Source organism: Mustela lutreola, chromosome 10 (genome assembly GCF_030435805.1).
Source record: "Mustela lutreola isolate mMusLut2 chromosome 10, mMusLut2.pri, whole genome shotgun sequence".
In the NCBI taxonomy this organism is placed as follows: Eukaryota; Metazoa; Chordata; class Mammalia; order Carnivora; family Mustelidae; genus Mustela; species Mustela lutreola.
In genome coordinates, this window is record NC_081299.1 from 16,472,156 (window position 1) to 16,486,556 (window position 14,401).

Sequence of the window (14,401 nt, forward strand, 5' to 3'; positions counted from 1 at the left end):
GGTACTGAGTACTTGTTTTATCCAGCAAGCCCTGAGATTATGACTGTAGCCTCTCCCCACTCCATGCCAGACACCATCCCTCGCATGGAGTCCTCGTGGCCACTTTATGGTTAGATGCTGTCATCCCCGTGAGAAAACTTCAGCCCAGAGAGGTTGAACTACTTGTCTGAGGTTACCCAGCAGCCTGGTATTTGAACCGGATACAGTTCAGTAATGCCAGGAATTGTTCTAGGCACTTTTGCCTAAATTTAACCAACATAATCCTCGCAACAACTGGAGATAAATACTATTGTCCCCATCTTGCAGATGAGGAAATAGCTCTCGCGACTGGCCCGAGGTCACACGCTGGCACAGGCAGAGCTGGGACCTGCCAAGCCGCTGGCGCACTAACCAACAGTCTTCACTGCCTTTCTGCTCTCGTGGTCCCCAAAGCCCAAGCCCTTCCCACGTTAGCGAGCAGCTTCAAGATGTGTGCTGAGTGCCGACCAGGCTCTGCGCTGGGGACAGGGGAAGGAACTGTGAATCAGACACGCCTCCCATCCCGAGGGGGCCACGAGCATGGCCAGGGGACCCCCCGAATGAATAATTGTGGCAGGGGAGTAAAGCTTTCTGACCTCGAGTCATGTAAGCACCAAGGAGGGCGGGGGTCTCTGAGGCTGAAGCTGGTAGAGGGGCCAAGGGGAGGGCCGTTTGCTGATTTGAACGTGGAGGATAAGCTTAAAGACCGGGCCTAGAAAAATGATTTAGGGAAATTGATGTTCGCCATTTACATGGGAGGAGATGGGCGCTCCGAGGGATGGTGTCGCTTGCCAGAGGTGACACAGGCCTGGAATGTGATCCAGGCAAGCGCCCCTGGCCTGTACTTTCTTGAGCCGCCTTCGACCCCTACGAGGAACTTGCCTGTTGCAAAGCTCTTCCCTGTCTGCCTTCTCACTTACCCCTTATGTGATCTCCCCTCCCCAGGCTCCACAGCAGTGCTGGGATGATGAACCCCAGGAAGCAAAAGAAACAGAGGCCAGGAAAAGTGCAGGGCCTGGACCCCGGGTCTCCTGATGCCCAGCCCAGGGCTAGAGTAGTGTGGATTTGCACACAGGTCTGGCCATTGTTTGTAGAACCTAAGCCCTGAGCTTCAGGGCCTGAACCCACATCCTGAGCACCCTGCCAGAGCAGGGAAGAAGGCCAAAGCCCCTGGAACAGCCCAGATTGCCCAATGCCCCATCAAGTGCAAACACTTCCCTCCGCAGGCTGTCCCTGGTACTGCAGGCTCCCTTTGGTGGAATAAATTGCTCCAACCCCTTCTGTAATAACAGCCACTCTTCACTGGGCACCCTATACTGTGCCAGACCTCCTGCCATGTGCCTTACACACGGGACCAAATTCCCCCAGTGGCCTTCAGAAATGGGTCTTAGGATCATAATTTTACAAATAAGGAAACTGATTCTAAGCATGGTTTAGCCGGCTTGTCTATGGCCCCACAGCTAGCCCAAGGCCAAGCTGGAGCTCCAACCCAGGTCTACTTCCAAAGACAGTGTTCTTTTCTGCTGTACTCCATCACGTTTCTATGTGGCCTGCGCTGTGCTAGGACTTTTCTAACGTAATCATCACGATCCTCTGGACGCTGGGGATCTAGTTACAAGAATCAGGACTCAGTCAGCCATCAGTGAGCAAGACTGGGCCCTGGGTCCTGCCCCAGACTTCTTCAGGGTCTTCAGAATAAGTCAGGAATGACCTTAGAAGCACTGTCACAGCCAGCCTGGGAAAGGGGAAGAGGGATTGTTAGTGGCCTCTGATGAAGCCATAGACAGCTTCAGAGACAAGAAACCAGGCAGCCTGGAACCTTCTGGGCACAGATAGGACTGCCCTGTTGGAGCCTGGAGACCCTCAAGAGCCTTAGGCGATGGGAATTCCCAGCAGCTGCATGGCCCCTCCGTGATGCCGTGCAACCCCTCGGAGAGACCACACGGTCTCCCCATGCCTTGTGGCCCCCGACTCCTCATCTGGATTCCCCAGACTCTCCTTGTCTTTTCTCCCAGGTTGCCCATCTGGAACCTTCAAAGCCAACCAGGGGGACGAGGCCTGCACGCACTGTCCCATCAACAGCCGGACCACCTCGGAGGGGGCGACCAACTGTGTGTGCCGGAACGGCTACTACCGAGCCGACCTGGACCCCCTCGACATGCCGTGTACAAGTACGCTCGGGGCCCCGGGAGTGTGCGAGGGCCCCCTGCGTCCCGAGCCCCGCTACGGAAAGCTCGGAGCAGGGGGTGGGCCGGCGGCGGCCTGGCTCCAGCCAGCCTCTCCTGCTCGGGGAGCGGCCAGGCACCTGGCGGGAGGGGAAATGAAAAACTGGTTGGAAAGGGACCATCCTGGGGTCCTCGTGCTGCCAACGCACAGCGACCGTGGAGCTGGCATCTGGCTCCGTCCCTCCTCCTGCCAGTTGCGTGGAGCATGAAGTCAAGGTCTCGATTCACAAAGGGACGGTGAGTGGGAGGCTTGGCAGAAGGAGAACCAACACAGGTGGTGTCTGTGACAGAAAAGGCTGCCCAGTGTTCTAACCTGGCAGCGGCCCCCTGAATCTCAGGCCAAGGTTCTCTAAGAAAGGAGTGACGGGGAGGACGATCTTACCACCCCTGTACAGACAGGAACAGAATTCAGCTGCAAGCTCCAGAGAGCCGACCCCAGTGACTTAAACCATAGGACTTTATTCTCTCACATAGCAGAACCCCAAAGATAGGCAGTCCTGGAGATTGTGGCAAATCCACGGAGTTCTCTGGGATCTGGCTCGCTCTTTCTGGGCTGCCATCCTCCGTGTGAGGTTCCTACGCTTTGGGGTTGCTGCATAGTCCAACATTGCTGCTGAAGCTCCGGCCATCACATACCTTCTAGAAAGAGGAAGAAGGAAAGGGACAAAGGAACATTTTATAACGGTCTCCTTTTAAGAAAAAGTCCTGACCGACAACTTCTACAGTGTGTCAGTGGCCAGCCCTTCCTCACAGGAGGCTAGGAAATTAGCCTTCTAGCTGGACATCTTGCCACCCTGAATAAAATTGGGTTCTGTTAAAGGAAAGAAGGGGAAAGAGATCTCGGGTGGGTATGCCCCCCAACACATGAAGACCAGCCCTTGTAACAGACACCAAGGAGGCTGGAGGCCAGGGGGAGAGTGTTAAGCAGATGTGCAGCATGATGAGAGTTATATTCTAGAAGCATCCCACAGTGGGACGGAGGGGAGAAGGGATTTGACGGAAACCTTGGGGGCCCTGGGCTAAAGCCAGGGCAGGGGGCAGAGAGCCGTCTCCTGGGAACGGACCTCCTTAGCCCCCACTGACCAACACCTCTCCCCACCCGCAGCCATTCCCTCCGCGCCCCAGGCGGTGATCTCCAGTGTCAACGAGACCTCCCTCATGCTGGAGTGGACCCCGCCCCGTGACTCAGGGGGCCGCGAGGACCTGGTCTACAACATCATCTGCAAGAGCTGTGGCTCGGGCCGCGGTGCCTGCACGCGCTGTGGGGACAACGTGCAGTACGCACCGCGCCAGCTGGGCCTGACCGAGCCGCGCATCTACATCAGCGACTTGCTGGCCCACACGCAGTACACCTTCGAGATCCAGGCCGTGAACGGCGTCACCGACCAGAGCCCCTTCTCACCTCAGTTCGCCTCCGTGAACATCACCACCAACCAGGCAGGTAAGCGCTTCAGATGCCCGCTAAGGGGGAGCAGGGCCGTGAACCCGAACGGGTACCCTGCCGGCCCCGGTCAGGGCCTCCGTCCCCTCTGTGGAGTGGCTCCTGCTGCTCCGAGGCTGCGCTCGCCTGGGAGAGGACGCATTACCCCTGCCTTGACGTGCGGTCATAGCAATTGCTGTTATTTGGCGAACATGCGCTGTTGAAGGCTCCCTCTGACAGGGGTGAGCAGTCCAGGCCTGTGGGCAGGTCGGATCCACTTGGAGACGCGGGGACCCAGGTTCTTCCGTTGGCGTCAGCCACCCTGAGGCATCAGGTGTGTCTGTCTGCAGGAAGGTGGGAGAGAGAGGGCCCAGGGAAGCAGGAGTGGAACCCATCCCTTCTGTGCATGGTCCCCTGGAAAGAACCTGGTCATGTGACCTTGCCAGGCCACAAAGGAGACTGGGCCATGTGGTCCTCTCCAGGTGGCGGTGGGGAGATGGTCAGTAGATATCCAGCAGTTTCCATAGACGCCTTCTGGGAGCCTTCCGCCCAACCCAGTCCCGCTCCAACAAGTTTTTCTCCCTCAGCTCATCTTTCCTCGTCCTTTCTGGTACCTTACACTGCCCTCCATCTTCTGCCTGCTTCCTTCATGGCAAATAAAGTTGCCAAACATCGCAGTCTCACTACTACTGTCATCCCTCTTCAGTCACACCTCTTAGGCTTCTGACCCCTTCTGTCCAGCGAGGCCACCATCCCCTGGGTCTCCTGTGACACTTCCCAGGCTCATCCCCAACCAAGGGCCACGAGATTTTCGAGGACCTCATGGTACCTGTGGAGTGTGCCCCTCAGTTATTCACTCAACAACCCTTGGCAAGCCCCTGCTGTGGGCATGGTCTGGACCCTGTCCAAGGAAGAGCCAAGGGAGGCCAGACTCCAGGAGAGAGGGTGAGTGGGCTACCCACCTCGTCTTTCAGATGTCAAGTGGGGCCCATACCATAAGTGCTCAGGGGATTCAGAGACAGAAGTCTAGGAAGGCTTCCTGGAGGAAGCAGGATTTGGCCTGAAGTTTAAAGGACCAATGAAATGTTTATGGGAGTAGTAGAAAGAAATGTCTTTTGAGAGTGAGAAAGCATGTGAACAAGGAAATGGAAAGAGAGGGGCCAACCAGCTACACCTGGTTGAGGGGTGCTATCTATACATGATCTCATTGCATACTCCTGGCCTCCTTGAGTAGGAGGCATCCATGTCCCCATTTTACAGATGATGCTCAGAAAAGTTGAGTCGCAAAGCAGGAAGGGTAAGGGACAGGAATTAACCAGGTCTACCAGATTCCAATGCTTGGGTGCAATCCAGCATATGTTCAAGGAACCTTGAGGTGAGACTGTGGGTCTGATGGTACGTGTGAGTGAGCTCATTCATAAGAATGTGTGGGTGTGTCACTCTATGTGTTTGGGTGACCATGTGTTTATGATTGGGATCGCATGTTCTGTGGCCATGTGGCTTCTTATTTATAAATGCATTCAAGAGCATGGGTGTGTCTGAAGCCGAGGGGCTTGGAACGGGATGTGTTGGAGCATGAATTTGTGTGTCTGAACGTGGCCCTGCCTGTCCATGTGTTTGTGTACGAGAAGGAGTGTGGTTTTGTTCCCGAGTGTTTGCGGTATTGCTGTGGCGGAGAGGACATAGTTGTGAGCGTGTGCCTGCTGTTCCTGCAGGGTCGTGGGTGCGTTTAAGCCTCCGCTCAGAGTGAGGTCCAGAAGGAGTTGACTCAAGGCAGGCAATGCGAGAGAACCCTCCGAAGCCAACAGCTGTTGGCAAAGACACCTAACAGATTACGAAGCCTCAGCTGGGAGGCTCTCCAGCTTGCCAGGGCCCTGAGGTAGGGAAGCCTAGGCTTCCAAGTCCTCTCCCAGGCTCTCGGGGAAAGGGGGAGGTGGGAGTTCTTTCTCTGGCTCTAGGGACCTCTTCTGCACCCATGTAGAAGTCCTGGGGGTAGAACTGTTTACTCAAGAAGCCTCAGCTTATTAGCAGCACGGGGTAGAATCTGGGCTGCTTGACAAGCTGTACCCTTCCTTTCTAGAGCTGGATATTCCCAGAGAATAAAGATGAGGCAGAGTGGAAGTGAGGGGCTTCCAGAAAGAAAAGTATGGGGTGTGGGGGAAGCCTCCGGATTGAAAGACAGAAGCAACAAAAAACAAGCACTGGATTCAGATCTGGGTTTGAATTCGAACTTTGCCATTCATTTGCTGTGGGACCTCAGTGTATCAGTCAGTTATCACTACGATGATGCTGCATAACAAAACCACCCCAAACCTTAGTAGTTTACAACAATAAATATTTATTTTCTCACTCACTCATCTGTGGGGCAGCTAAGGTTTAGCTAATCTGCAGCAGGGCTCGCTGAGCTGGGCAGGACTCCAGAATGTGGGTTGGCTTCAGTCTGTTCCACATGTCTCCCATTCCCCTTGGACCCGCCGCCACCCAGGCTGGTTTCTGTCATGGTGAATGTTGGGAGCGCCAGCAACTGCGCCAAGCCATGACACACAAACACTTCTCTCTAATGCCTGTGGCGCAGTCACACACAGCAAATGAACCCTGCAGAGTGACTTGGCAAGGGGTGTCGGTACACAATCCTGTTCCAAGAGGCGAAACCGAGAAAAGTGATCCAACCCATCACACTCATGGAAAGCACTGCCTCCCTCAGGGCCTCAATTTTTCCACCACACTGTGCATCAGAACCCTGTGAGAGCTTCTCCAGAACATAGGTTCCTGGACCCCGCCCCAGACCTATGGAATCCGAATTCCAGGAGTGGACCCTGGGCATCTGCATGTTTAATGAGGGGCCCAAGTGTTTCTTACTATTGGACAGATTTTGGAAACTCGGATCTAAGCCTGTGTATGCCCTCAAAGCCCTGAGGCTTTCTGGGTCATAAATACCCTTTCTCCCTCCTCTTTGTTTCAAGCCCCTAGATAAGCTAACTCTTTCTCAGATGGTCAGAGCCCAGCTGGGGACCATGCAACCTCACCATGCCCTCACCCTTTACCAGATGAGGAAACAGAGGCCCAGAGAGGTAGAGTCACCACTAAGTGTTCTCAACTGGGATTTAAACCCAGCACTATGGGACTGTAAGTCTACACTGGAGAAGAGGCGGATCTTGCCCTTGACACTTTATGCCCTCATTGGGAAGATGAGACACAACACAGCATCTACAATGCTGTGGCATAAATGAGGGCCCAAGGAGGTAGAAGGGAGGGGAGAGAGATCACAAGCAGAAGAGATCCTTACTTCCTGGAGAATGGGAGAATGGCAAATCTTGGAAGGCTTCCTGGAAGAAGAAGTATTTGAGTTTAACTCTGGAGAATGGAAACACTTATAAGAGACAGAGATGGAATCGTGCAGAGAGAAAGGTGTCCCAGGGGAGGGAAGTGCAGGAGGCAGGCTGGAGGGCGAGCTCTTTCTGTACTTCCTGAGCACAAGGTGCCTTCACACATGGTCCCTCTAGCTGGATTGCTTTTCTCTGTACCATTTTTTCAGACCTTAGCTCATCGTTACTGACCTTCTTCACCTGATCACCCCACACACACACCATGGCCCTCAAGCCTCCCTGGTTGGGATTTTAGCCTTATGTCTTTGATCCTGTCCTTCCCGTCTGTCTCCCCCGCCATCAGCATGTGGTGGTACACAATGGGTCTGCTTTTCCTTACTTACCACGGTTTTCCCGGCACCTGGCCAGGGGCGCACCACAGCAAATGCTCAGTGAACATTTGCAGAAGGGCTCAGAGAAGCGTGGAGTGAGGTGGGGTGTAGAGAGGTACCACAGGCTGGAAAGCAAAGCTGGGGACTTGATTTCCAGACAGATGCATTCAGTGGTCGGTTTTAATCAGACCCTAAAATTCAATATATAAATATCTAGCTCATTGCCTTAAAAGGAAAAAGTATTCCTTTTGGGCAAGTGACTGGGCCTTGCTCACACTCCCTTGGCACTCACCGGGGCCAGAGCTGTCTTCTGACATCATAAAGCCATCAGGCCACCTCCGAACCACACTCCGCCGTTCCAGGACGCCTTTCCACCCCGTATTCCTGCGTCCTCTCAGGGGCCCCTGGAGAAAGGAGGCCAGGCTGGGCCGCACATCCCCACTTGACAGAGGAGGAAACGGGCGTGGGGAGGGGTCAAGCACGTGCCCGGGCTCACTCGCTGGGAAGGGGCAGACCCAGGATTCAGTCTGCTGTCCAGAGTCTCTGGTCCTTGACACAAACCAACCAAACAACACAGGGGTTGGGAGGGAGGAGGCAAGCCTCAGAATGGGCTCCAGAAGAAATGCCCTCCTCTCCGAGGTGGTAGCATTTAAGCCGAGATCGAAATCACAAAACAGAGACAGCCACACAGACCGGGGTTGGTGGGGTGGGCACGTGCGGCATTTCAGTAACGTGGGGCTTGTCCTCGGGGCCACGCCCAGTCCTCTTGGCCGGCCTCCAGGGCTGCAGCAGACACGGTCTCACCCAGAGCAAGCTCGGGGCAGCCGCACCTCTGCCCAGTTCCAGCAGGGCCGGGGAGGGTCTGGGTTTGGGAATCTGGCAAATAAACCTGGCTTTGACTCAAGCCTGGCTGCTCACTGGCACACAGCCTTCGACAAGTCACTTAGCCCACGTCTGAATGCCTCTCCTCGCGAGCGTCCACACCCCTCCTCACGGGACTGCTGGGAGGCTTTGGGCTCAGGTCTCAAGGTGCCTCCCGGGCTGCCTGGTACACGCAGGCGGTCAGAAAGGCGATCATTCTGTATTCCCCCAAATCATGACAATGGCCCCCAAGTAGCAGGTGATTCCTACGTGCCAGACAACATCCCCGGTCCTTGACGATGAGCCTTCACGACGATGCTATGGGGTGGGCCCTATTATCCTGTCTCACGGGGAAGGAAAATGAGGCATCGAGAGTTAAGTGACTTGTCCCCGGGCACCAGGCAGGCACTGGTGGAATAGTTCTAGCACCACATTCTTGGGGCCCCGTGCTGGCCAGACAGGTCTTCTGCAGAGGTGAGGGAGGCTGTGAACGGGGCCTGCGCGAGCCACAGCCCCCGCTGGCAAAGGCAGTCTTTGGCATCACCCGTGCTGAATAAGAGATCGACTAGTTAGGAAGGTCCCCTGTCGTCCCGTCCTTGTGGGGCGTGTGGGCAAAAAAGGCGTCTCCTGTGCTGGGCTCAGCCTTCTCTTCCAGCACGGGCCTCTTTGCTATGTGACCAGGCTGCATGGGAGGCTCTGCTTCTCCCAGCCTCGGGGTCCTCGCCTCCGGAACGGGCACCGATCTGTCCTTCCCGCTGTGCCAGAGGGAGGCGGGATCAGCGACAACGGAGACAGAGCACCCAGCACGTAGTTCGTGGGTGAGACGCGGCATCCAGGCCTCAAGAGAAACCAGGTGTCTTCATTTCCTCTTGCTGCTGTAACCAAATGCTGCAGACTTAGCAACTTAGCACGAGCCTCGGTTCCTGCCTCCCGGCTCTGTAGGGCGGGAGACTCGTCTGGATCTCCCCAGCCCAAATCATGCTGTGGGCAGGTGGTGTTCCTTTCTGACAGCTCTAAGGGAGGATCCGTTTCCTTGCTTGTTCAGGTGTTAGCAGAGCTCGGGGCCACGGGATGGTAGGAGTGAAGTGCCCCTGTCCTTGCCAACTGGCCACTGCCGTTGGCCCACGGGGCCCTCTTTCCAGTCCTTGCCCCTGGCTCCTGAATCTCAGAAGCTACAATGGAGTTCAAGCCCTCTCTACGCTCCAGTCCTCTGGGTCTCTGACTCTGGGCTGGGAAAGCTTCTCCTCCTTTAAGGACTCAGCAGATTATACTGGGTCTACCTTGATAATCCAGGAAAATCTCCCCATCTCGAGAACCATAACCTTAATCACATCTGCGAAGCCCTTTTGCTGTGTAAGGTCCCATATTCACAGATTCTGGGATCAGAATGTGGACATCTCAAGAGGGGCATTAGTCTGCCTGTTGTAGAAGGTAACATAAGCCAAACTAAAGCACGTTAGCATGGTCAGGGGCCCTGGAGTTCAAACCTCTCTTTTTCATAAAGAGGTAAACAGAGGCCCAGAGAGGTTCCTAAGTGGCTGTCCGAAATGACACAGGTCGTGGCAGAGCCAGTCTCCAAAGCCCTGGGCAGGCATCGCAGCCCCCCGTCCAGGACTCCACTCCACATGGCTTTTCCATGGAAAGACTTTCAACTTTCCAAAGCCCCTTCTGCCAGCTCATTCGCCTCTGATCCTCCCGCCCTCCTGGGGGGCAGGTATATAGCGGCTCAGTCTGTAGAGCTCGCAGAAGCGTGTACTCACCTACTCCTCTCCCTGGAGGCCAAGAGGATCAGAAGGGGATATCGGCCAAGAGAGCCCCCCGTGAGACCCAGGCTGGGAGAAATGAAGAGAGAGGAAGAGGGCACTTTCGTCCCCAGGCCAAGCCCTCCACACGCACCAGCCTCTTTGATCCAGCCTCGAGTCTCAGTTAAGATTGAGTTTGGCTGCATAGAACTGGAAGAAAGATAACAGATAGCAGCTGCCCCAGTAACGCTGTTGGACAATCAATCACAACATCAACAGCAGAAAAGCAAGAGGAATTTTTTTTATCACATGGTCTCTGGATAGGCCGGGTGGGTCCTGGTGGGGGGATACATTCATAGGTTTGCGCTCCCATCGACTCTGGGTCACTCAGCAGATCTTTGGATATTTTCAGGGCTTTGTTGCATATTTGGGGTTGGCTGCTGTCGGATGGTCAGAACGGGCCTGGCTGGGACCACTAGGGCAACAACTTGGTTCTGCAAATCTCTAGGTCAGCCTAGGCGTGTTCTTGTGGCAACCACAGGGAACCAGACAGCCAGCAGACGTGCACAAGGGCTTGTCCAGCCTCCGCTCAGATCATGTTTGCCAGTATCCCATTGGCCAAGGCCAATCACATGGCTCAGCCCAGAGCTGGGGGGCAGGATGACACAAGTTATAGGGCAAAGAGTGAAGGTACAAGGGAGTGATTAATAATTCAATCAGTCTACCGTAGTGGCTTAGACAAAATGGAAGCTTGTTTTTCTTCTATGTCAAGGATGTCAGAAGGTGGGAGTTTGGGTACCTCCGTGGAATCATCAGGGATCCAGGCTCCCCTGTACACAGCTTCTGGTCCTTATGGACCAAAATGGCTAGGAGAGCTCCAGCTATCACATCCATGTCCCGGGCAGCAGAATGGAAGAAGGAGCGTGAGAAGTTCCTTCCCTTTAAGAGAGACTTCCTGGAAATCCCACATATTACATTACCTTTATATCTCATTGGCAGTCCTCTTGTCACATGGCCACTTGTAGCTACCAGAGAGTTTGGGGAAAATATAGTCTTTTATTGGGCCTAATGTGCCCAGCTAAGAACCAAGATTTTGTAAATGTGGGAAAGAATGGGTATGTGGGCAGGCAGAAAGTCATGTCTGCCACATCCCATGTGACAGGTGAGAAAAAAAGGCTGAGAGAGGAAAGTGACTGGCCCGCGGTCACACGGTCGCCAGGGCATAAGAGAGCTGGGATCTGAACCCTGGATCCTGTGTCTTCTCCTTCCACCAGTACCAGCACCACCACCACTCAGCTACTCACAGTACTGCTTATGGGTCTGAGTGCCCAGGGATGCCTGGCTGGCTCAGTCAGAGTGTGACTCTTGATCTCAGGGTCGTGAGTTCGAGCCCCACATTGGATGCAGAGATCACTTAAGATAAATAAGTAAAATGAAAAAAAAAAGAGAGAGAGAGAGAGAGATTCAAAAGATTCTGAGCAGCCCAGACAGCTCCATATGGCAGACATCCCCCAGCCCTGACTCTGGACTGAAGCCTATGCTAAGCATTTGACCTGCAGGTTTTCATTTAAACTTCCAACATCCATGCCCTGTCCCTGTTCTATACAGGAGAAGCTGAGGCACTGAAGGGTGAGATATGTTGCCTGGGCTACCTGATCTGAAGCTCAGGTTCTTACCATCTTGCTAGTCCAGGTGCTGGGGTAGGACTGGGTCCCATCCAACAGCCACAGGTAAGATCAAGGCCATCCAGCATCCCACGGGCAGGTGGGCCATTGGATGTATCTGTAGTACCAAGCCCAGGGCCTGACCTTAACCTGCTCTGATCATACACAGGGTTCAGGCCAAGTAACCAGGGAGTATGAACAACTCGGGCTATAGAATCAGACAGACCTGGGTCCCAATCCCGCCCGTGAGCTGAGGTACCTCAGGCAGGAGACTTGACCTGACTCTCACTTTCCTCGTCTGTGAAACGGGTGTGATTAACCTCACTCCATCTGCTTGCACAGCCTCTGGAAGGTGCGGTTCAATCTAAGCCAAATCAAGGGATGAATGAATGAGCAGATGAACAGCCACCCAAGACAGGAACTTTTCTCGGGTTCAAGGAAAAAGACACTATCTCCTAGACCTGACTTCTCTTGCTTTAGGGTTTTTTCCCACAAAAAAAAATTTTGTTCCACAACTTCCTACTTCCAAAAGACATTAATAGCTATTATGTGAAAAAGGGTTTCCGCAGCCAAATGAGACCTCAGCTGCCAGGTTAACTGGGTCTCTCCCCTGCAGGACTTCTCAGAGCCTTGAACAAAGGAGGGTATCGGGTGGGTCTCACAAGCAGGGTTCTAGAACACTCTGTGTTTCTCTACCTTTCTTGGCCACAGAACTCCTTTTCTTCGTAGCAAAGTGCCACCGTGAAACCAGTTCTCAGCTTTTCCTTTTTTTCCACCCAAGCAGCACAAATGTTTGGTCCAATCAGAAAGAAACAAAGCCCATTTTCTGGAAGCATTTTATTTGTGGAACTTCTGTTGTGACAGTTAGGATCAGGTTACAGCTGGATCAGAATTGCAGCTGGATCGTCAGGAGTTTACTGCATTGCTAACAGTCAAAACAGCGACCCTGTTACCAACCGGAAATGTCAGGAGTCTTGTCGCGGGCGAAGTGCTCGTGTTGTAGATCCTGGAGCATTCACGCGCAGTTGGGATGCAGGATTGCATCGTGTCGTGGGCCGGCGGGTCGGCGAGAGGCTCCAGGCCTCCGCAGCAGGTCACATCACCGGTGGGGCTCAGGGTTGAGGGAGAGTGAAAGGTTAGTGCCCATCACACAAACTGCCCTGCCTGAAGCCGCTGCTCCACGTTCCAGCCCCCAAGGTCAGTGACTCAGCCAGGTTCCCGGAGGTGCTAGAAAAGGAGAGAACCTGCCCTTCCTCCAGTACTATGGATAAGTGCTTACTCTGAGCCACACGCTGCCACACTGTGTCAGGCACCAGGGATAAGGGATTGAACAAGAGAGTTCAGGTCGCTGTTGACACTGCAAAGCCAAGAAAGCCGCTGTGGGACAGCAGGTGATGGGAGGGGGTGGGTGGTCGGGGAGGGCTCTCCGAGGGGGCCATGGAGATCTGGTGGGGAAGGGGCATCTGGGCAGAAAGACCGTGGGGCCAAGGCCTTGAGCAGAGAATGATGACCTTGGTGTGATTGGGAACAGAAGGATGGCCAGTGGGGACAGTGCTTAGGAGAGGAAGGGCACGTGCGGAGGTGTTGGGTGGCAAGCAGGTGGGCCCAGAGGCCATGTGGAGCATCTGGGTGTTATTCAGGGGGCGGTGGGAAGTCACGGCGGGCTGTCGACAGCAGTGACACTGTCACAGAGGCAGCAGGATCTGAGACTGTGCCTTGAGGTGGGGGACTCACACTGCCAACACCCAGCAACTTCTCCCTCCTCCTGCAAGCTCCTGGGGTCTTCTGACTCGTGAAAGGGTAAAGGCCGAGTACTCTCGGCGGTCTCCTTCCTGCCTTGGAGCTCCGGGAGACTAAGCTGAGCAGAGCCCAAACCCCCACCCTCTAGAGGCGGCCAGGATCACGGGCCTCCTGTCTTCCTGTCTCCTCGTCCCTCGTCCTAGTCCCTCCTCATTCAAGCCCTTCATGCCCAGAGGGGGAAACGGAGGCACATCCGGAAGGCTACTTCCCCAAGTCTTGGCTAATGAAGGGACTGGACACTCTCTCTGGGCTCGCTGGGGGCAGAGCAGGGCCCCTGACCACCTGCTCCAGCCAAGCCGGCCTCCCCTTCCCCTCTCGGCCACAAGCCTCTTTTGTACTTGCTCCCTGGGGTTCCATCTCCTTGCAGGGGTCACGGGGCACCGCTGACCCCAGCCCCCTGCCGGCGTGCCCGGCTGGTAATTGAAAATACCAGAATTCCCTGCAGACCAACTTGCAGGGAAACATGATACCCCAGGGTGGGCGGTGGATGGCAGAGGGATGGAGAACATCCAGCTGTTCCCTTTTCTCCTGCATTAATCCCCCCGGATTCCAGGAGAAAGGCCAGCCCTGCTTGGCCCCCACGGGCCCGCCTTGATCATCTTCCCAGCAAATGCCGCCTCCTTGCCACGCCCAGGGTTACGGGGCTTATGGGATCAGAGCCCGGGTGAGCTGCCTGTAACCCAAGCCTGCCAGCTAAGCCCACCGAGCCCAGACCCCCATGGCTGTGTGGGTCCTGCCCCCACCAACAGCTGAGCTCCTGGAGCCGAGGCGGACTGGGTGGTGGTGGGTGAGGTGAGTCAGCGGGAGCCGGGCGGAATGCGTTTGCAGCAACAGTATGGGAGCTGGACCAGAGTGTCCTCAGAGGCCCTCGGATGTCCACTGGTTTCCAGACCTCCCTGCTCAGCCTATACCAGCTGCAGCCAACAGAGGGAAGGATGCGCTGGACTTGAGTGGGCCGGGGTTCAAATCCCAGC

General features: G+C 55.0%; 1 protein-coding gene across 3 annotated transcripts in view; it reads left to right on the forward strand.

Moving 5' to 3' along the window:
* EPHB2 (EPH receptor B2) overlaps positions 1 to 14,401 on the forward strand; it is a 183,629-nt gene that overhangs the window by 137,142 nt on the left and 32,086 nt on the right. For all 3 annotated transcript variants that reach the window (XM_059136590.1, XM_059136587.1, XM_059136589.1), the window contains exons 4-5: positions 2,034 to 2,189; positions 3,349 to 3,684. In XM_059136590.1, the coding sequence (XP_058992573.1) occupies positions 2,034 to 2,189; positions 3,349 to 3,684 (492 nt within the window). The remainder of the gene's footprint in view (positions 1 to 2,033; positions 2,190 to 3,348; positions 3,685 to 14,401) is intronic.